The 24,074-nt window shown below is 37.2% G+C and overlaps 1 protein-coding gene across 1 annotated transcript; it reads left to right on the top strand.

The window, feature by feature from the left end:
- The first annotated feature begins 8,805 nt into the window (after positions 1-8,805).
- LOC145097659 (putative WRKY transcription factor 3) lies at positions 8,806-11,971 on the top strand. The gene is made up of 4 exons (XM_079035279.1): positions 8,806-9,539; positions 9,928-10,520; positions 10,609-10,782; positions 11,448-11,971. Exons 1-4 carry the CDS (start codon positions 9,099-9,101, stop codon positions 11,698-11,700), a joined length of 1,461 nt encoding a protein of 486 aa, XP_078891405.1. The 5' UTR covers positions 8,806-9,098; the 3' UTR covers positions 11,701-11,971.
- The last annotated feature ends 12,103 nt before the right edge of the window (positions 11,972-24,074 follow it).

Below are 24,074 nucleotides of genomic sequence, written 5' to 3'. Positions count from 1 at the left end.
TCTTCATATCACATTCGCTTTCACACTCATAACCCTTGAGACTCTCAGAGATTACCACTGAGGTTTATGGTTACACAACTTCTGTGTTCATGATCTTAAATTTGTTATCACCACAAATCGAGCGAAACCCAAAATCTAAATCAAATTTCTGAATTGACGTTGAAAAATTGATATGCTCTAGCTTTTCACCATGGAATTGATGTGAATCCACCTTCGTGGTTCGTACCTTGAAATCTCATTATTTTATTTTTGCGAGATCTTAATAAAATGTTCTAGACCCAAGACATTTCTTCCCATAAGATTCAGTTTTTATTTTTCTTGAGATTTCTATATTATCCAGCCACTCAAATATTTCCAAAGCATACTTATTCTTATGGCTACACTGGGCAGACAAGTACTTCTTCCGAACGTTCAGACTTATGTTGAGTTTCGGAGTTTGGTTAAAGATGAAGCTACCCTTAATCCTAAATGAGAAAAAGACTTTCACTATTTATCAACAAACAGATGGTCGTAATTCAACGGGATACCACACAAACACTTTCGAGTCTCTCTTGACTCCAAAGGAAGAGATCGTTGCCCGAGATCCAACTGTTTCATGTCTTTAATGACATCACTAGAATCCTTAGATAACTTGCTTTATTTCTTTATCTTTGGCACACTCTTGCACGAAGATCCTTGTGATTTTCAAAAATTATGGTTCGTATTTCTAATGATTGTTTTCAAATTCGAAGAAATACTACGAATAGGCATATCTGAATCAGCGAAACTTAAGGGATAAGATTGCGATTTTGGCGTGTGAAGATTTCAATCTTAGCTGACATCACTCTGCCTGACACATGCCTGACACACGCCAACCTGTCACGCCTTTTCAGGGTTATGGAGCGCCAAACGCCAATTTTCTCTCACTACTAATTACGTATATAAGGAAATTCAAAGTTTCATTCTCATTCACTGCTTTCAAAGAATTCCTACTTCCAGCGCAAGCAAACCATTCTCTCTCTCTCTCTCTACTGTTCATCGTCTTCTCCATCGATTTCCATGGCGGCTTCATCAGAAACTCCATCTGCCGCTGATCAGACTGCTTCATCAGGACTACTAGGCATCAAGGCTATCCAGAATCTCATCTTGGACCTTGATCCATCCACGTATGACGCTTTGCTCCAACCACGAATCTAATGCCTCCGATACTCTCCTTTGGCTACTGCACTATCAAAGACATAGAATGTTCCTTTGGCTCTTCTATCCAAAGCTTTCTCTACTGCTCGTTATGAAGAGAGTGGATCTATTATCACTTTCGAGCTTGGTAATCAACAAACATCCATCACCAAGTCCATATTCAGTCGATTAATGGGGTTTCCCTCTACTAACGATTTGGTCGATCTTGAATCAATCTCCTTTTCTGCTATTCTTGAGATTTTCTACCAGATGGGTTACAGAAACTATCTTGTGATTGTATCCAAGTTCAAGAAGCCTAACCTTCCTCCTATGTGGAATGGGCTGTTTAGCCTAATTTTCAAGAGTTTTTCAGAGAGGGTAACGGGTTCAGATAGCGCAAGTAAGCTTTTTCTTACTATTCTTTATCGTATTTACTCTGGGATCAACCTGGATTACGGGCCAGTCCTTTGGGCTCAACTAGTTCAGAGTACTCTATCTGTAACCAGGCATATGGAAATATCTTGTGCTCGTTTTTGGGCTATAAGTGTTCAGAGGGAAATCGATCGTCACAACATGCCGGTGATAGAGGGTTCAGTTATTGCAGCAATTCTAGCTTTCCATACTTCCAATGTTATTATGTCTAACAATTCAAGGTTCGCCTTCATCGGATCTATTCCAGAGATCATGCATCGCAATGTTCCAGCAAACAGTGAAGTTATCAAAGAATATCGCAGACAACTAGCATCAGGTCCTTGTCCATTAATCGCTAAGATGTGAAAGGCCTTAGACGAGGCTGACAAGCCAAAGAAAGGGGGTAAACGGAAAGCGAAGGTTGGACCCTACGATCCTACTCACACTCCAAAGAAGCAAGTCAAGTGAGCCGCTCATAAGCCAAGGTCCCCTTCACCAGATAATGAGGAGGATTCGGAGTCACTCCGATGTTCGTATACCAGAGCAAGTACAACACGCGACTGAAGACACAAATGCGACTTCACAACCCATGGTTTCAGAGCCATCGGTAACTTTTTCCGTGCCAACTTCTGTTCCTATAACAGATGAATTTTTCCATGTTTTTCCTCAACTTCTCCTACTACTACTACTACACCTATCACAATAGCTCTATGTCTGAATGTTTATGTGGGAGTTTTGCAACCATAGGTGTCTATTTCACAATTATCTTCTTTCTTCACAGACTCCACAACAATAACCACTACAACCACTAGTACACCACCGGTCACCATCAACGTATTTGATACAGGGGCAACAGATTCTGGTTTCTTTTTTGGTGTTAATTTCACTCCTATCTCACCTCTTCGTCATGATGATCTGGATACCATGTTCGGTGATGATTGTGATGCTTTTGAAGACTTCCACTACAGTCCGTTCAATGTTCAACAATCCAGTGAGGATGATGATGATGCCCCCATGACCAAACGTTAGTTCAAGCTACTTCAAGAAAACTTAGATTCCTTGCTTGAATCATCCAAGTCTTCCTCCAGCTCAGAATACTCTCTTGAGTCTCACAAAGCTTTACTTGAGACTTTGACGAAAGAGCATGCTACAAACCTTGCAAAAACAAACAAAGTCATCGAGGATTCAGAGAAAACTTACATGGACATGACCGAAAAAGTTGAAAAACTACTCTCTGATGTTCAAACCTACATGGGTGATTTCAAAACTTCTTTTGAATCCAACACTGCCGCAACAAATAAGGTTATCACCAGCCTTGGTTCTTCACTCCAGACCGAGAAGAAGCTCTTAAGAAGATTCGTACTGAAATCCAGACTAATAGTACGGAGTTTCAAACATCTATCTCCTCCAAATTTGAAAAACTTCAGGAAGATCTGGCCACAGAGAACAAGATCATGGATGAACTTGCTATTAAAACAGAAAATATGAAGGTTTTGTATGTGAAGTTATCTTATGAGGACGAGAAAATTGAAGAACTCAAGTCTGAGAAAGTTGTAATCAAGAGTTGTGTTGCTGATGTGAATGCTCACTTGTATAATCTCATCGAGACTCATGATTCCCTCCTCACAATCTTTGTTCGTCAGCATCTGGCTGAAAAACTGAAGCCTATCTTCTCCATGCTTGACCGAATTGAGGGTGTTTCAGATTCTTCTATTCCAAAACAAGGGGGAGAACCGGGGAGAACTTCTGGTGATGGTAAACCAACTATTTTTGATGATCACGAACAAAAGCCAAAGCCAAACAATCTGAAGGGTAATGAAGCTTCGGGATCAATATCAAAAGGAAAAGAAAAAATTGTTAATGATGATGATGAAGAAGAGGATGAAGGGGCAAAGCTAAAGCGTAAATCTCATGATGCAAAAATTGATGAAAATCTGCGAATCGCTAGGGAAGCAGAAGCACGAGAGAAGGCAGCTTGTGAACCTGAAGAAACCTTGAAAAATCAAAAATCTCTTTTCCCTTTATGGTCCATGGAACGAATCTTTAATGAAGTCTTTGATAATCCAAGCGTTTATTGGCTAGAACCTCTTGTGTCATTTGATTTGGAGAACTATCTTGATTCGCAACTTGATATACCAATAACTCCAAAGGCTTTTTAGTTTCGTTGTTTTGACAGGGTTGCGAACGTTCCTCTTTCTAACAATGATGTTGATCAGATGTTATTCTTGTTTTATCTCAAGCACATGAATCCATAGTACGAAAACATGGAGCTCAAAGAAAATAACTGTTGTGAAGGTTTATGGCCTCATTGAAACCGAAAGCTTCCTGAACGCTCGTTTCAAGGTTGCACGAGGAATTGCGAGTTCGTTGTTTGAATTTACACTCGCTGATTTGTTGTGTTTGAACCCATTGATTGGATTTCTTTGTTGCATCTCTTTCTGAAGGATGAACAAAAATCCGAACCTATTGTTGCACATCTTAAAAGAATGTTGGTTTGTTACATACAATAAGTTGGGAAGATGGATGTGGAAATTGAGAATGTCCTTCACAAGAAACCTACAATGCTTCCTAAGGAGCCTCTGAAAGATCTTAACAAGATGAAAATGGGACGAATACGAAAGGATGATTGGAGTGTGGCATTTCAAATTCGAGAAAGAGATGATGCTAATTTTCATAGAGTTTGCTTCTTTTTGCCTGAAACGCATCTGTACTCCACCCTATGCTTGGAATACATCTTGGAGTTGATAAATCAGTGCAAAGCAAACAGTGCTGGGGATAAGAAATGTTTCGAAGATATGATCAGCTAGTACATCTTGGTTCGCAAAACTCTGCTGGGGATAATGCCGAAACTTTTCATTGTTAAAAAACGCCAACAAAATTGAAGAATCTGCATTCCTTATTGACACAAAGGGGGAGATTGATGGGATATGTTTTGTACTATAATAGTCCATTTTATAATGGGTTGGGCTTGTCCACCCGGTCTTTAATGTTTGTAGGGTTAGACTATATATAGTGCATGCAGTGCATGCATGCACCGTATTAGGGTATAGATTGTACTTTTTCCCTACTTGCCTTTACAGTAGAAGTTCTTCATCGAGCTCTTATAAGGCATTCACTATTAATCATTTGACACCATTTTGATCATTGCATTCATTGTTTGATTTACTTTTCTGTTTCGATCAACTCTTATTTATTCTAACACCTTTAATCCCAAAATTAATTCCAAATTAATCTTATTAAATACTAATTGATACTATGATTTCTAATTAATATATTATTTTTATAAATATTAATAAATCTTTTTATGCACCGATTTATTATTCCAAATAATAAATTCAACCTCTCTCTCCAAAAGTTATCTTGTCAAGTTGCTAGAGTGAAGGCAACCCACAAGCATTGTGCTACTATCAATTAAAGTATATATCAATTATAGTTATGGGCTTAGAATCCTAATCCATCACAAACTTGCTTATAACCACATTTATTTAATACACCACCAGACACCAAGTTCTTCATAATCTTAGGAACATGTATTACATTACTAAGATGAAGACTTTTTCCCAAACTAAATAACAAAGATAAAGAACCACAACCAACAACATGTTCTTTATGATGGTCTCCTATATATAACACAAAACCATCATTTACTACTTCATACTACTTAACCAGTGGCGGTCTTTACATACATGACTCATCCCCCCCCCCCCCCCCCCAGGTCAATCAATCAAGAATAATCGTCATCATGTATATAAAATGCTTCGGGAATTAGTGTTACATGATATATAATAGAAGTAGTATTTCTAGAAATAAAATTATGACCTTATTGTGGTTTTGGACCTTGATCCTTAGATCCTTGTCCAGAAGTGCAATTTCTAGATGTACTTGCACCATTCTTGTTCTTCCTCAAACGACAATCTTGTTTCATGTGACCCGGTTTGTTGCAATTCTAACACAAAGTTTTGCCTTCTTGTTGGAAACTTTATGATGGTCATCTTTCTTATTCCTTTTACCAAACTTGTTGTTTTTCAGCTTTTTTTTTCATCTTCTACCATATTCACAGAAGATCTAGTAACATCTTTTTATTTCCGTTTGCCACTTTCTTGGACCCATAGACCCTCTTCAATACGCAAATGGCTGCCAAGTTTCACTAGAGACAACTCCTATTTTTGGTGTTTTAGTGTGTACTTAAACTCTTTCCAGGATAGGGGCAATTTGTCAATGAAACTAAAGACATAAATTGATTCATCCATGTCATCTTATGTTGTTCGAATTACCCCAAAATCTTCATGAGTTCATTATACTGTTCCATGATAAGCCTCAAATCCACCATTTTATTGTTGTTAAAATTACTAACAAGAAATTTCATGATTTTGGTAGAAATCGAAGTGGGAGTTAGACATACCATTCAAGATGTGACCATTGGAGATGTAGACATCATTTTCCCATTTGCAACGTTTTCTGGTGTTTTCCAACATTTCATTCTCTTGGGCTTCTGGTGTTGGGGCACTCAAAACATGCACAACCTTTAAAGTGGTAAGAAGAATGCATCTTCTTCTACCAACGACGGAAGTCTTTTCCTTCAAACCTATCAAGTTTTTCGAATTTGGAACTCATGCTCCTAATAGATTCTGTATTGTTATTCCTTCATAAAAATTACAAAATTTTGTTATTAGATATATGGATTTTGGAATAAACAATAATACTTGGATATTGCATCAATCGTGATTACTTCACTTTTTCAAATTTGTAATTCATCATTAATAGCCTGGAGTACACGAATTTCGAAGTGGGATAATCCAAGAAATCATATTTGAATTACGTGTATAATCCAAATCTTAAACACACAATACCTTGTGATGTTATGTGTTCTTGAGAGACCAAAAGATTGATAATGATCAATTTTATATGTGTGAATGATCAATCCTTTTTTCTAGAATAATTTCTTTGCATTTATACAAGGGGGAAAAGTGGTTAAGTGTTGGTTATACCAAAAGGGGGTAGTTTTTGGACATAACCGAAGCCTACAACACCATGATGTCATCGGTAGGTCTTTGGCGGGAAAATGCATGGTAGTTTTATGATGGAACTAACACTAGAGGATCTTCCCATTGGACCTCGCAAGGGGTGCTGCCCTTGAACCATGTATACCCGAGTTCATATTTAACACTCCGCACCTCCAGTCTCGAATGGTAAACTAAACCCGACATTTCTCGACAACAATAATTATTACACTAAAATATGCCGATAATACTAAAATTACCAACATCGAATTGGGTTGGTTAAGCCTATTAAGGACTATAATCGTTTAAAGGGACTAAAAGATGACAATTTTGGAAAGTTCGTTACCTAAGAATTAACAAAATTAAAAGTAAATAAACGGAACAGTTCATTGGTCATTTATAACATTCTCTCCAAAGTTTAAACAATAGCGATTAAAAGGACTAAAAAGAGACGAGATTTTAGAACGTTAATTACCTCAAAATAAATAAAAATAAGTTCAAATACTAAAAGTGACCAAATAAAATACAGTAGTTTGTATGTTTTTTTCCAACATTTTACTATGTAAATATATCTCTATCTTCTAACGTAGGTAAGACTGTTTATATTTCAATTCTCTTTCCCTCATTTGGTTGTGGATTTGAGCTTGATTATTATTGTTGAATTAAAAAAACAAAATACACAACCGTGAAACTTTTTATTAGAATATATAGTTAAAAAAGTATAATGAAGTACATGTTTATTTCACCTTTATAATACAAATCCAAACAACTCTTTGGGGTGGTCCTTCGGAGTAAATATGAGATGGTCCTACGAGTAAACACGAGATTGTGCTCTTATGTTGTTGCCCCCTTTTATGGTATTTGTCTAAGGATATTCTATAATCAATCTATTAGTGTTTGATTCTTGTACATACGAATTAAACATAAATACAAATACTTTTTAAATGAACTACTGAACGAAAATAATACCAACACTAGAAAAACAAACAAACACTCGAACATACAACTAAAATCTATTGAAAAAAAAAAAGGAATAGATATTAATATTATGCAGGACTAAAAGATGAGTTCCTTTTTAAATAGTAACATTTTTTTATTTCTACAGCTAACTTCTTTTAAATGAATTAAACAGGTGTCAGGTGGCCCTTAAACCTACCATTACGTTTAATACATAAATTTATTTTTGCCAATTGACATGCTGTCATACATAATTGAAGAATTAACGTAGGCGGATTATGCGGGTTTGGTTTTTTTTGCAAATTGAAATATTACACTCACTAAAAACCAATTTTGACATGCTTTTCAGTTTTTAAGATCTTTAGAATGAGTTGGATTCAGTGACTTATCACTTGCCATGTATAGCTTTTTGAAAGAAAAAATATATATATCACTTTGGGACCAAAGTAAAAAAAGCCACTTTGTGATAAAATGGCCACATCAAACATGAGGCAAAAAGAAATAATATTTTTTTATTTAAACATTTGAAAGCCGCCACATGAATCCAGATTGTATGTCTAAGGTGGAGGGTATTAACCCATTCCAATTCTCTCAATCTAGTTCTCATATTATTCTTTTTATTGGTTTTATTATTATTATTATGAAAATTCATTTTTCCCAATTCAGCTTATTTAATTAAACACTAATATAAAAAATAATATATATAATTTTTAGCTATCAACTTTTAACTAACAGCTAACAGTTAGTTTTGTTTGGTTTCAACCATTTTATAAAATGTTTGATGAATTATAGTATATGATTTATTTTATTTAAATATGAAGATGGCTATTTTGTGAGAATCGAAATAGTTAGGTGATGGAATCCTCTTTTCTTTATTTCATCATCGTTTTCATAACGTTAGATGGGCTTAACTGTTTATATTTAAATAATCATTTAATTTATTGTTAAACGATAAAACTTATAAAAACAATTTGTGGGTCCTATCTATGTAATATTTTATGAACTTTTTTAGTAAACAAACTTAAACAAATCTAAAATTTTCTTTTAATTGCTTTGCTTCTGATTAAATCTTTTGGCTTTAAACTTAATAGTCTTTTGGGTACTACAATACGAAGGTTTTTGGATATTAAAATATGATTATTGAATTATTTGGGATAGTTGAATCAGAATTCAAAAGGTTTAAAAGAAATTATTTAAAGGGGCTGAAAGTGGATATAGAGAAACATTGAAGGGCTATTTATGTAGTTATCTCGATTTATTATTATTGTATTTCCCACCATAAGAGGATAAGATCGAGATGCGCGACACACAGACACCCTCTGCCCTCTGTAAACTGCTGTTCGTATACGGAATTTAAAACTCGATTGGAGCAAGTAGATACGTAATAATTCGCAATTAAACCCCCAAAATCATTTGCAGCAGTTTTAGATCGGAATCATGGCTGAATTTAGAGAGAGAAACCGTGTGAGAAAGTGAAAACTGAATGCGGCGGCTACAACCACAACCACAATCACCACCACCACCACAATCCAGCAATCTGTAAGTTTTCACAGGCTGTATAGTAGAAAGATAGTCATGGCGGAGACAAACGGAGGGTCAGCAGCTGCAGCACCACCACCACAACAACAACGGCGAGTTCCTCCAATGATTGCGCTTCCACCACAAACTTCGTTCGAAACCCTATTCACCGGCGGACCTGGACCAGGGTTCAGCCCTGGACCGATGACCCTCATCTCGAATTTCTTCTCCGATCATAACACTGACATCGATTGCCGCTCGTTTTCTCAGCTTCTCGCTGGAGCCATGGCGTCCCCTGCATCTCAAATCCCACCTACTTCTATGTTTGACGATTGTTCTTCCTCGAAACAACCTGATTCAGAAAAGAAACAAGGGGGATTCAAGCAAAATCGACCCATGGATTTGGTAATCGCCCAATCCCCATCTGGGTTCATGTTCCCATCTACGTTTAGTCCTTCTGGATTACTCAATTCTCCAGGGTTCTTCTCACCTCTTCAGGTATTGCTTCTTATATAGTTATATGAAACGTTAACTGTTTATCAATGATCGTTAATTAAAACCTTTTCTGGGTATTCGATCTTGTAATTTGAATAGAAGAGTAGAAAAATAGAAAACTCAATGATTATACGCCTAATCGTATGATACATCCTGTCTGATTGGTATCTACGTCACTTTTCTCCAATAAAAAAGGTAACTTTTGACTTTTAATGTCAAACGAACAGATTTTCAACATCAAATCCGACTAAAATCTCAACTTTTTTTGACTAAATTGAACATCACAATAAGCGTTGAAAATGAAATACTTTTAGCGTTTGACTATTTTTGATAATTAGAGTAGAGAAATGCTATGAAAACAAATGATCGAAAGTTGCTATTTCTTGTGTAGAGTCCATTCGGAATGTCTCACCAACAAGCATTAGCTCACGTGACAGCACAAGCCGCATTATCCCAATCTTATTTCAATCAAATCCAACCCGAAAACCAAAACAAATCATCACAATCACACGAAGAACCACAAATAGTCAACACAAAGTCAGACCTCTCAGATTCCCAAATCGGGTCACCCGATGACGTGTCGTTTTCCCAATCTGACATCAGCGAACCCCGCCACGTCATCACCGCACCTACCGACACCAATGATGGCTACAATTGGAGAAAATACGGGCAAAAACAGGTCAAAGCAAGCGAGCATCCACGCAGCTACTACAAATGCACACACGCAAACTGCCCGGTGAAGAAAAAAGTCGGGCAGTCATTTGATGGGCATATAAGTGACATTGTGTATAAAGGTCAACACAATCATGACCCACCATTGGTGAATAAGAGAGGTAAAGAAAGCGCTGATGTCAGCAAACCGAATAATTATCAATTTGAGACACGGGTAGTTGAGGCTGCTGCCCAACCTGCCCGTGATATTCCTCGGTCAAATGAGTTGATTAGAATCGATGAGTCGGACGATGAACCTAATCCAAAAAGAAGGTATATAATTATTATATATGTTTTGACTCATGTGTATATGTTTTTTTTTTTGGAACATTTGGTGATGTGTATATGTTGTTGAGCGCAGGAACACGGAAGTGGGGCCTGTGGCTGCGCCCGTGGAATCGAATTTTTCTCATAATAAGATGGTGGCAGAACCAAAAATAGTGGTGCAAACAAGAAGTGAAGTTGATCTTTTAGATGATGGATTTAAGTGGAGAAAATATGGTCAGAAAGTGGTCAAAGGGAATACTAATCCAAGGTATAATTATTTTGATTCTCATGATTTAAATTTATGTGAAAATGACTAGATTTGGTTTTTCATTTGGTGTTTTTTTTTACTTAATGGACTTAATGGGGACATGACTTAATCTAAGGTGCTGTTTGTTTTTTCTAAAAAACCACTTCTGACCACTTATTGCTGTGCCGTGCAGCACACGAATAGTAGTTGGCCATTCGCATTTGTTTATTTTTCAGAAGACTTCTAACTTAAAAACTGTTGCACTTGTGTTGCGTGGTGCAACACTAGACCATCTGCGTCAAACCTCTTCACACTTTACTTTAACTTATTGCAGCAGTCTGCAGACATTAAAAAAACAAACAAACTTTTTATTACATGTTGCAACCGTTTGGTCCACCTCTTCTGCTACAGAGAGTTGCAGAGGTGGTCCGCAGACTTCATGCATTTTCGCTTCAAAAAAACAAACAACACCTTAATCTAATAAGTGTTTTCTTTATTTACTTAATGGAAAAGGAACTGCCTAACAAAATACTCCTAACTTTTATAAACTATATTAGTATTAGCCATTTATCACCAAATTAAATATCAATTCAATCTATAGTATAACATTACAAGTAAAAAATGGGAATGGAAAATTAAAAAAATTGATTCAATTTTGTTAAATGATTTTTTTTTAAATGTTGCAGGAGTTATTATAAATGTACGTATGCAGGATGCAATGTGCGAAAGCATGTAGAGCGGGCCCCATCGGACCCGAAATCAGTGGTGACAACATACGAAGGCAAACATAATCATGATATACCTGTATCTAGGCATCGAGCCTACAACACTGAAAAGGGTACAAATGTAAAATCATCATCACAACGTAAAGAAACCAAATTTGGAAACAATGAAAGACCTGTTCTTTTACAGATGAAAGAAGAGAAAATCACTGCGTAAAACTTAAACTATCGTTTTTTTATAAAACTTGTAATGAAAATATCAAATAGGGGTTGTTATTTATGGTTCATATTATAACAGAAGAATACTATAGTAGTACATTTTAAATGGGATTCTGTCTTCAGTCTTGTTTTGTAGTTTGTGTATTTGATTGGTTATTGAAGTTACATATGATGTACAAATGATTATGTTGTTTGTAGCGAGTTGATTGTGTGCCTTGTATGCACGATATTCGCCCAATTTGTTGTACACGAAAAGCGTTTTTATTTTATATTTTTAAGGGTATATAATGTTTACTCGATTTTATTTTGTAGCTTTTTTTTTGTTCAAACTTGAATAGAATGAGCAACGATGTTGATTATAATAGATGTAACACGTTTAATACATATCCTTATGGTGGGTTGAACAATGTTATATTTCATTTTTATTGAGTCAAATAGATAAAATTGAAAAAGTTACGTAAAATGAGACAAGTCAAATGGTTGTACAAGAGAGGGACAGGTTGGGAGTGATGTAATATATGCAATTGTTGATGTTATACAGTCTCTTATTGTTTGAGTGAGAGAGCCATGATATTATTATTATAACAACGTAGTTTTTGACTTAATGTGATCATATGCAACATATTAGAGCATCTACGGGGGAGTTTTTTTAATTAAAAAATCTAAAATGAAGAAGCTTATTAGATATTCATAATACGAGAAAACTTTCAACTTGTTTATTTAAAAGACCAACTAATTGTTTTTACTTTTTTTTTTATTATTTTTTGTGACATCCTTGATCTAAAACATCTAATCTATAAAAATTATCAAGATTTTATTTATTAATGCGGAAAATATATTCAAAATCTAAAACTTTTATATCCCACGTTAAATCAAATAAACACAATATAAATTTAACTATCTACCCTAATAAATAAGAATGATTTTGCCACATGTTCTTCTCTCATTCAATTTGCTACATGTCATTTTGTCATAATTTAAAGATATATTTATTTTCCACTTGTCATTTATTTATTTTCCATATCTGATATATTATTAATTAGTTTCTATAAATTAAACATACCATAATGATATTAATTTCAAATTTTAAATTTTAAATTTCAATTTCAATTTCAAATAAATTTACAGTTTAAACCTTTGTTTTTAACATTTTGTTATAATTAACCTGTTTAGTATACGGGTCTGATAACTAAACAATAATTTTAATTTATTTATTTTTTGCATGTTTTTTTCTCATAATTTTTATTTATTTCAAATTTCAAATTCAAATAAACTTCTCATTTAACTGTTTCCATTTAACATTTTGTTTTAATCAACCCGGATAATATACGGGTTTCACAACTAGTTTATATAAAATGAAGAATACAATAATAACATCCTACAATATAAATCTTGATTTTGTGCTCATGTCTTCTTTTCCAGTACCACGCTACTATTATCTTTACCTGTAAACACAGAAATCCCTACTACATCAGACACTAGGTCTGGTGAGTTATTCTCCTATCTTTTATTACTTTCTCTCTCATAATTATTATTTCTCATCATAGTTACTCGTCCAGCTCATCACATATTCTGCATATATCTTGATTTTGTCTTTGACTTTTTCTCCTCTCTATTCTATCTCTCATACTCTATTTAATTTTATATGTACTCAAAATAATGTACTTTATTATATCTCTTTTCTATTATGTCGCACTCATTCTATATATCATTTCTCGATCTTATTTGCTTCATATATATGTATATATTTCATCTCATCCTCCATCTCATATACTTTATATATCTCATCTTTATTTAATCTTGTATTCTATGTTGTATGTCATTTTTGATTCATTGCTAAAAGTTTTTAAACAAAAGAAAATGGTATTGTACTTTCTCACGTTGTGACTCATTTGTCTCATGTCGTGGATACTGCAAATTCAACAACTTCCTTAATTTCCTGATTTACCCTCACTCATCTTATCCCATTCTCACTGCATTAAGTCCTTCCCATTAAAAACTTATTTATACTCTAAGATTACATCAGTCTTTTATCAATATCAAAAACTCTCATCGATTTGACCATTACACAAATTGACCAAAATACCCTCATTGGTCTAATCATTTATTTTGATATTTTTATCTATCTTTAATACATATACTTACATAAAATCCATATTTATTTATATAATCAAAGATTTCACAAATAACTTTGATATTATACTCATTTCTTAATTTTATGCTCAAGGGGAGTATATTCATATTTCAATATTGTTCCCGAAGGAAGCATACTCATATCTCATCATCTATCCCAAAAGAAGATACTCATATCTCATCATCAATCCCAAATGAAAGATACTTATATCTCATCATCAATCTCGAAGGAAAAATACTCATATATCATCATCAATCCCGAAGGAAAGATACTCATATCTCGTCATCAATCCCGGAGGAAAAATACTTAAATCTCGTCATCAATCCCGAAGGAAAAATAAACATATATCATCATAAATCCCGAAGGAAGTATGCTCATCACATGCTCTGCTACATGTTTATATGTATATCTCATACATATATGCCAATCATATACATACATGCTCAAATACATGATATCTATTTATATTAATGCTCTATTATTAACTCATCATTTGATGGAATTCACTTAGTGCCTCAAATACACACACACACACACACATATATATATATATATATATATATATATATATATATATATAAATTTAAAAATATAATAATCAAAAGGAAAAGTGAGAGAAATAACTAACCTTGACTAAGGTTTATGAGGATGATACTCCAATAATTTCTCCTCTTTGCCAAAGGTCATTCCTTGATTTCCTATTTGATTAAATTCCAAAATGATCAATTCTTAAACCATTTACATGCTTTAACCTATAATCATACTCATTAACTCTATCAATGTACTCAAACCAACATCTTTATAGCTTTTAATTCCATGTAAATCAACCAGTCAACATTCATAGAAGGTTTACTCATTCAATTCAACTATCATACATATCATATTTACCTTCACTTCTCTTAACCCATTAAGACCCCTTTTTTATTAACACAAATTTCTCATAAAAGCATCATGTTTACAATCTATCATTCATATAATACTCATAATCACTAGAAACAATCATAATTAAACTATATAATATCAATTCCAAGTACTCAATACCATTAATTAAGCTCATACCCTTAATTTAGGGTTTCATCGCAATTATGAAGAATCTTGCCAAAAATCCAAATCTAATGTATTAGAGATGGTGATTCTTACCTTGATTCACCAAATCGAAGCTTAAATCAAGTTATCCCTTCAAAAATCAACCCTTAGGGCTTAAGTATGTGTTTTTCGCACCTGGGGGTGTGTTTGGGTGTTTGGGTTCGGAATAGAACGTTCACAGATCTTATTTTTTTTATGTTCTGATCATGCTCACGTCGTGACCCTATCTTGTTCACGTCGTGAATTCTGGCAATTAGGAAAATACGTTGTTGATATCATTCTAGCTTTAGGCATTTTTATCCCATCTTCAAACGCTCATGTCCTCAAGAAAAACAAAAACGGGAGAAAACGGGAATGACAAAACAAATAAAATAAAAGTAATGAACATCTTTAGTAGCAAATCAAAACAACACCGTTTAGAAATAAAAGCATTCATTTTAGTTATAAGAATCACATTAAGGGACGAACACTTGTTACACTTCTAGCAAAAGGACACATATGATAAAGATACAAAACTATTTATGCATACTTCACTAATATGGCGCACATGACATGATTTATGGTCCAATCTAGCCATTACATTACAAAAGGTTGTCCCACCTTTGCATACCACTCACTCGTCACAATTCTCTTTCAAATCGAGAAATATGACCAAAAAAAATAACTCAAATCTAAATGACAAAAGAGAAACGAGCTATATATACAAAATTTAGCAAAACTACAATCATCTAAAGGTACTAGTGCTCCTATTAAAATGTGATCCATGTAAAGTGCATGCTCAAAACAAAATATGATGATGTAGTGCTATTATAGTTACCAATAAAATATTAATTCTAGCTTAAAAAATATATCAACATGGAAATGGAATATATAAGAAGAAATCTAATATGAACATCTAATAAAAGAAAAAAGAACACAACTCTCTTGCCCCGACTCTTTTCATTTTTTTTTTTCTATTTTTTTAGACAACAAAACCTCAAAGATACAATTACAAATACAAATGCTTGAGCTACTAAAAAAATATATATAAACACAATGAAGGAAGTACTAAAAACATCTAACTATATTTACATTTTATGATTGCGATAATATCCGACTTTCCAAAGCAATTTTTTTTCTTAAAGACTAAAATCAACAAAAATAAAGTTCAAACTTCACATAAGATCAAAACTTGACTTCTCCAAACAAAAAAAACACATATGAAACTTCACATAACACATACTAAATACTAGGCTTCTACCTAAAATTGTCGAAAATTAGTACAAATTTTTTCGAACGACATTTTAAAACAACTTGCCTTTGATTTACAAAACACAAAAATAACTACATAGACTGCAACATCCCGAAAACCAAGGGTAAAAATTTCATTTTTATTGTAACCAAAACACTAAGGTATTTTTAAACAAACATTTAAAAGCATTTAAAAACAATTATCAGAGTTCATTCCCAAAATCACATATTGCGGAAAACACGGGTGTATGTGCTGCGATCAAGTCGGGCCCTTCCCTTTCGAACCGGAAGTACCTGAAACCATAAATCACAAATTGTAAGCACAAAGCTTAGTGAATTCCCCAAATACCATATATAACACCAACATATTGTCACACATATCTAGGTGCCCGACCTACCCTACCGAGCAATCTGGGTGCTTGACCTACCCTGCCGAGCATATTTGGGTGCTCGACCTATCCTGTCAGCATATCTGGGTGCCCAACCTACCCTACGGTCTATTTCAACCAGTTACGAGGTCTATTTCACCCATACCACTACCACATAATAACATACATAAATCACATGATCATCAAACAATACGTGAACAATGATAATTATCACACAGACAACCATCATACTTTGCAATAAATAAAGGGCCGACTTTGGTGCCTTCGACCCGTAACATTCACGAAGGGAGACTCATCTTGACAGCTGAACCCACGAATAAATCTCTGACTGCAGATCCGCTAGAATCGTCGTGCTATCAAACAAACAACACCCAATTAATAAATAAGTTCCAATCCGAAGCCAACAATCCATATATAGGGTAAAAAGACAATTTTACCCCTCGCCTAGTTTGGTCCAAGACTAAGGCCCAAACCCTCCAATCATAAAGACTCACAACCCAATAATCACCCAAAGCCCACTTATGGCCCAAATTTCCAAATTGGGCCCAACCCCTAACATGGACCTTACTCTAAAGCCTAATAACTTATTGGTCTTAAGATATATCTCAGTATAACCAAAACACTTATTCTTATACGACCCAACCATGCCCCAAGTAACCAAGCCCCAAAACCGAAATGACGCCACAAGGCCCAATAAGGCACAAAACAGCAAGGCCCACATCCAAAGTTAAGTCCAAGTCCAACAACCAAAAACTCCACTGATCAGACGAATGCACAGAATTCAAGGGCTGAACGCACGACATTCTTTGCCAGACAAGTTGATGGGGACTCAAGACGGAACGTGTTGCGTTCCCATGAGCTACACACGACGTTCATGGCTAAGTTCCCAAATTCTCATTCTAAGGACTTAATCCATTAAGTCCAACGTCTAAAACCCCAGAATAGTCCCATAACAGTGACTTAACCCATAAAGGCGAAGGCTTTGAGCCTTTGCATGGCTTAATGAAGCCAATTACCAAAAATGAACTTCAAGGGTCCAAATCACTCCAAAGTGTCTTAAAACTTCTTAATACCTTAAGACCTCAATACAAACTTCCAAATTTGATTTCAAGGGACTTATTAAGTCATAAAGTTTCCAACTTTATGACTTAGCGTAACCCAATAGGACCCCAATCAAAACCCTAAGTCCCCAAACTTCATCAAATGACTACCAAATCATGCATGGAAGGTTTTTACCCATCAAGATCCAAACTTTATGACTCAATAACCTCAACAAAGACCAAATATGAAGCTCAAAGGTTCTGGAGTAACTTCTACTAACAAGAACCAACTCGAAGGGACCAAATTCATAACAAAATATCACTTAGATAGATCTACATGAAAGAGTTGTCAAGGTTGAGACTTTATACCTCCAGAATATAGATCTAGGTACACTAAGCTTGGATCCAAAGGCTCCAAATCAAGCAATGACTCTTCAATAAGTTCCTTTTTCCTCCCCAAGCACCAAAATACTCATAAATCACTTTGAAGCTCAAGAATCACTCAAATGGAGGCTAGGGTTTCGTTCTTAGGGTTAGAGAGGATGGACGCTGAAGGAAATGTGGGTTGGAGGCGAGTGAATGTGTTTAAATAGGGTCCAAGACCCTAAATTAGGGTTTCCATTTGACCTGATGAACGCATCACGTTCCCTTGGGGAGCACAAGGCGTTACCAAATGCACCCATGTACGCCATGCGTACCTCCCTTGTATGCCATGCATACCCGGTTTGGTTCAAACCCTTCTAACTTCAAATGATCATAACTTTTGCATCCCTTATCTGTTTTCGACGTTCTTTATATCCACGAAAAGGTAACGAGAAGTCCTACACTTCTATAAACTTTATTTAGTCTGAAAACCAACCAAAAATAAATCCAAAATCCATAAAAGTCCCGAAACAAAACGTCTTTACCGATACCCTTGGGCTCCAAAATGCAAACCGAATACCCAAATCATGCAAACTACATCATCCACCTCCAAATGAGTCCAAACTCAATTCTTCATGGTTTTTAAGTTTGATAATATCCACTCCTTGATCATCGCCCCGCAATGGGAAACGATTCAAAACATGGCGTTACAACTCCCCCCCTCCCCAATTTAGATTTCATCCTCGAAATCATTCCTTACCATCCTCGGGATACGAAACAACCTGAGCAACACTGCCATGACCCAGAGCATACTGTAACCTTCCCAAGGCATCGAAACCAACCCTATAGGGGCTCTCCAACCCGAAGATGAACGAATCCTCTCACCACCTGACAATAATCCCTTGTAAAATAGCCACAACTAGTTAATCTGAAATCTGAAGTCTACATTGGTCTGACTCCCCGATAGACTGCCCATGATGAAACATTACCAAACTACTTCTTCATCTATTAACAGACTGAACACAGAACTCCCAACCCTGATCATCTTGATGCTACCAACTGAAGAAGGTCGCTGACCATAACTGGATGTAGAACACCTGTACTTAACAGAAGGCTCATATAATCCTCTGAGTAGAAGATCCATCCCTGCAATGCTTAGATTCAAATGAGAGCTGCGCAACAGGGCAAATCAATTACTCTAAGATTATTTAATCCCGCTGTAAGTGACTTAGCACTTCTGAACAACAAGCTATACCACCCACACGAATCTCAAATCACTACTACTATCTGAAACATCACACTGCCTCCTAATTGCTTTCCCAAAAGCAGTCGGACCTCCTTGGTCCCAACTTGTTTGCCAACTATCTGAAATACCGGACTCCTGCCTGGTTGCTAAGCCAAAAGACACTCACACAGTCGCTCCACACGACTTCCAAAAGAAAACCTCGACTGACACTAATTCTTCGAACCATCACGACACCAACCCGATGCTAAACTGAATGCTACAAGAACAACTGTAGTCTTAACTCATACCCGGTCTCCCACGACCTACAAGTTCCTGATTCCAAATATGTTGTGTCCATCCCACAACCTTGCGAACAGACCCACCTTGACCAAAACTATCTGAAGAAATCCACGAGCAATTCACAGATTTGTCACAATCTTACTGCTATACAGGGACCGGTGTATGCTATGGGCCACCCCGCAACCTTACAACACTTCCAACTTGCCACAACCGCCGCCCGAAGCCTTACTGCTAGCCTATCAATTTGAACACATCCAGAGTCGAGCATGCATTCGACCAAACACCCAAGCTGAACTCGAGTCATGACTAGAACCCCAACCTGGGTCCCCCAAATCTTGCTATCAAACACCAAGAAAATGTGAACCCAAATTCGGGAATTTTCCCGAACTCCCAACTCACACAATCCTCGATCCAGATAGCCATTTGGGCTGCCTTCCTCCCCGACGGGGACGAGAAACTCATCCTAATTTCACAACTACTTCTGCCCTTGAGTGCCTGAACGATTCTCACCCACTTTGATTCGACTAAGTTCTCACAACACATGAGAATTTAAGGATTCTCAATCCTTTTACCCTCCAATGATCGATATGAAGACAACCAACGTTTACCAATGCTAGTGTTCCATCACTAACCATCCAAAATACCGCACAACCCCTAAAGACCAACTGAACAGTTCCCGAATCCTAGCAACACTGATAGCCCCAGATGCTTAAAATGATATCGCCCTCAAATCTTGAAGCCATTAGGATGGATTCTCCAACTAAAACCTTAGCAACAGACCATTTCCCTCGGCACCCCCAAAACCAATTCCAAGCATAATTGCTAAAACCACTGAAGCTTGGTGATACTGGATAACTAACCTGCTGAATCCTAATCATAAACCTTCCATATAATGCCCCTGAATCGATCTCGAATATAAACCAAGATAACATCGAACACTCCAAACCCGCTACAAGAGAAACAACACTTCACTAAACTATTAATGATTCATGGCATGCAGATGATATGTAACAATTCTTGAAAATATAATCCAAACACAAGCAGAGAAATGAATCCAAAGATACGATTACCCAAACCAAAATTTTCAAACCAAAATTTTCAATTTAAAACACATTTATCTCAATCCAAAAATCACAAAAGTGTCATAATGTCAAATCATCAAATCACATATCCAAAAATTGTATAAATCATAACTCCATGATCCTTTTAAAACATAACTCAAGGTCTGATGTGTGTACAAACAAGCTGACACCTTCCCGTGATCTTGAGAAGTACCTGAAATACATAACACATAACACAGTAAGCACGAAGCTTAATGAGTTCCCCAAAATAGTGAAATACCACACACAACTCATTTGCCACTTGAGGCTATAACTCAGGAAGACTCTCCGATCAATGTGTCTCAGTGGGACCCTCCGATCCCAAAACTCGGGTGGACCCTCCGGTCCTAACTCAATAAGCTCATAATAATAATACTCAACATAAATCACAAAGACATAATGCAGAATATCACATAATTCAAGTAAGCACATAAGACCCTCCAGTAACACATATATACCACTCATGGTAAAGTATAGTGAAAACACTCACCTCGTAAGAACTCAGATAATCTCGAACTCGACTCACCGGTCTAGCCTCCGCCTAACACAACGATAATTATTCCTAATTAATAATGGCTCTCACTGAAGCTAGAGTAACCCTTCTACAAACTCACAGAAGGGTAAAAGACCATTTTACCCCTCCATGGGCTTAATAGTCCACAAATTGACCAAACCCTAATAGTCAACCAAAAGTCAACAGTAGGGAGTACGCTACGCGTACCAGCTCTCTACGATGTGCGTACTCACCTGCCATGCAGGCATCGAGGATGCTTGACCCCTACGCTGCGGGTACTAGGATTACGCTCAGCGTATGCCCCAGATTTACACTTCTCACTCATTTGGTCTGAATCAGTTAAGACCTTGGCTCATATCACAGATCTGGGCTCCCTAGAAGCTCTTACTCCATAAAGTCATTGAATTTAAGCCTTTTCATGGCTAATATGGTCACAAACACACAAAATACTCACTCTCTTATCTCAACAAGCTCATATCTCATGCATGGCTTGATTCCAACATCCGAGATTGGATTTTTATGACATTACACCAGTAAATACACTCAAAGGGGTTGATTAAAGTCTCTGGAGCTCAATATCTCATAAAGTCTCCAACTTTTGGGACAAAACCCTAAAATAATCTACTAAGATGCACAAATCAAAAGAGTGAGAAAGCTTGAAGCTTTATACCTCTATATGAAGCTCCTAACTCAGATATGCTCATATCCAAGGGCCTGGACTCTCAATCCTTCTGCTCCAAGGCTTTTCCTCCACTTCAAGAACACACAAAGACTCTTAAAGGATCACAAATGCGCTCACAAGCTCTAAGAATGAAGGATTTCGGAACAAGAGGGTTTGTTATCAAATAATGGTGGCCAGGAATGAGGCCATCATATCCTTTATATAAGGGACTCACTCTAAATTAGGGTTTTCACTCTAGGCTTAGTACGCCCTGTGTACTAGGTGGCTTCCACGTCAAATGCACGCATATGAGTACGCTGAGCGTACACTCGCGTACCCCCCACATACTCATTCACCACCCTTTCTCAATAAGGGCTAAAATGGTCAAGTGCTCAAAAGATTAAGGGTTACAAGGTATACCTGGACTTGGGATGTTACAATTCTCCCCTACTAGAATCAGACTTCGCCCTCGAAGTCACGCTCCGAAAATAACTATGGATATTGCTCCAACATTTCAAACTCCGACTCCCAAGTCGACTTGGACCCTCTCCGATATTGCCACTGGACCTGAACCAGGGGCACCTCCTTGTTCTCAGAACCTTCAAATTTCTACCCAAAATCGCGATCGGCCTTTCAATGTAGCTCAGTCTCGCATCCACCTGAATGTCCTCTAAGGGAACCACTGCCATCTCTTCGGCTACACACTTCCTCAGCTGGGACACATGGAAGGTGTTATGAATCTGACTCAACTCTGCAGGTAGCTCCAACTGGTATGCTACCCTGCCCACTCTGGCGGTCACTCTGAACGGACCGATGTATCGGGTGCCTAGCTTGCCCCGTTTCCTGAATTAGATCACCCCTTTCCATGGGGATACCTTCAGGAGAACAAAATCTCCAACCTGAAACTCTAGCTCGAACCGTCGCCTATCTGCATAACTCTTCTGGTGACTCTGGGTCGTCAGTAACCTCTGTCTGACCTGCTGAATCTGCTCAGTCGTCTTCAGCACTATCTCAGTGCCACCCATCACCCTTTGCCTCACTTCTCCCCAACAAATAGGAGTCCGACACCTCCTCCCATAAAGAAGCTCAAAGGGAGGCATACAAATACTCGAATGGTGGCTGTTGTTGTAAGAAAACTTAGCCAAGGGCAAGTAAGTTTCCTAACTTCCTGTGAAGTCCATAACACATGCACGCAACATGTCCTCAAGTGTCTAAATCGTCCGCTCACTTTGCCCGTCCGTCTGCGGGTGGTATGCAGTACTAAAACGAAAACACGTGCCCAGCTCCTCATGAAATTTCTTCTAAAACTTGGAAGTAAAACGCACGTCTCAATCTGATACTATCGAGGTCGGCAGTCCATGTCGAGCTACCACCTCTCTCACATAGATCTCAACCAGTCTCTCTGCAGAAGAGATCTCACTAATAGCAAGGAATTGAGCAGTCTTCGTCAGCCGGTCCATAATCACCCAAATTGCATCAACTCCACGTGTTGTCGTCAGTAACTTGGTGATAAATTCCATATAGATCTGCTCCCACTTCCACTTGGGAATCTCCAGAGACCGTAATGGACCTTGTGGACGCTGGTGCTCTGCCTTAACCCGGCGGCAGATCAAGCACCTCTCCACTACCCAAACCACATCCTTCTTCATACAGGGTCACCAATAATCTCTCTTTAGGTCTAAATACATCTTAGTGGCCCAGGATGGATTGAGAATCTCGATCTATGCGCCTCCTCCAACAGTATACGCCGAGCTCCGCCCGAATAAGGCACCCAAATCCGCCCTCAAAAATTTATAAGCCCTCGACTATCCGTCACAAACTCAGATACCTGCCCAACCACCCGCTCCCTCTTGCGGTTCTCCGGTATCACGACCTCAACCTGGGCCTCTCGAATGGTATCTAAGACTGGAGTCATCACCTTCATCCTCATACACACATCTCGGATCAGAGCACTCTCTGCTCTACGGCTCAGGGCGTCGGCTACCATATTAGCCTTGCCCGGATGATACAAGATCTCACAATCATAGTCCTTCTCTACATCCAACCATCTCCTCTGTCTTATATTTAGGTTGGGCTGATCCATGAGATACTTCAGGCTCTTGTGGTCCGTGTATATGGTACACTGAACCCCGTACAAATCGTGGCGCCAAATCTTGAGGGTGAACACCACCACCCCTAGCTCTAGATCGTTAGTGGGAAATATCGTCTCATGAGGCTTCAACTGCCTCGATGTGTATGCTATTACGTTCCCCCTCTGCATCAGCACCACACCCATCCCTGAAATAGATGCATCGCAGTATACTCCGAAGTCCTCCACCCCCTCAGGGAGG

This window comes from Lactuca serriola, chromosome 4, assembly GCF_051521515.1.
Source record: "Lactuca serriola cultivar US96UC23 chromosome 4, Lser_US96UC23_V15, whole genome shotgun sequence".
Taxonomy (NCBI): domain Eukaryota; kingdom Viridiplantae; phylum Streptophyta; class Magnoliopsida; order Asterales; family Asteraceae; genus Lactuca; species Lactuca serriola.
The sequence above is the reverse complement of the archived record's forward strand: the minus strand, read 5'-3'. Positions and strand labels throughout refer to the sequence as shown.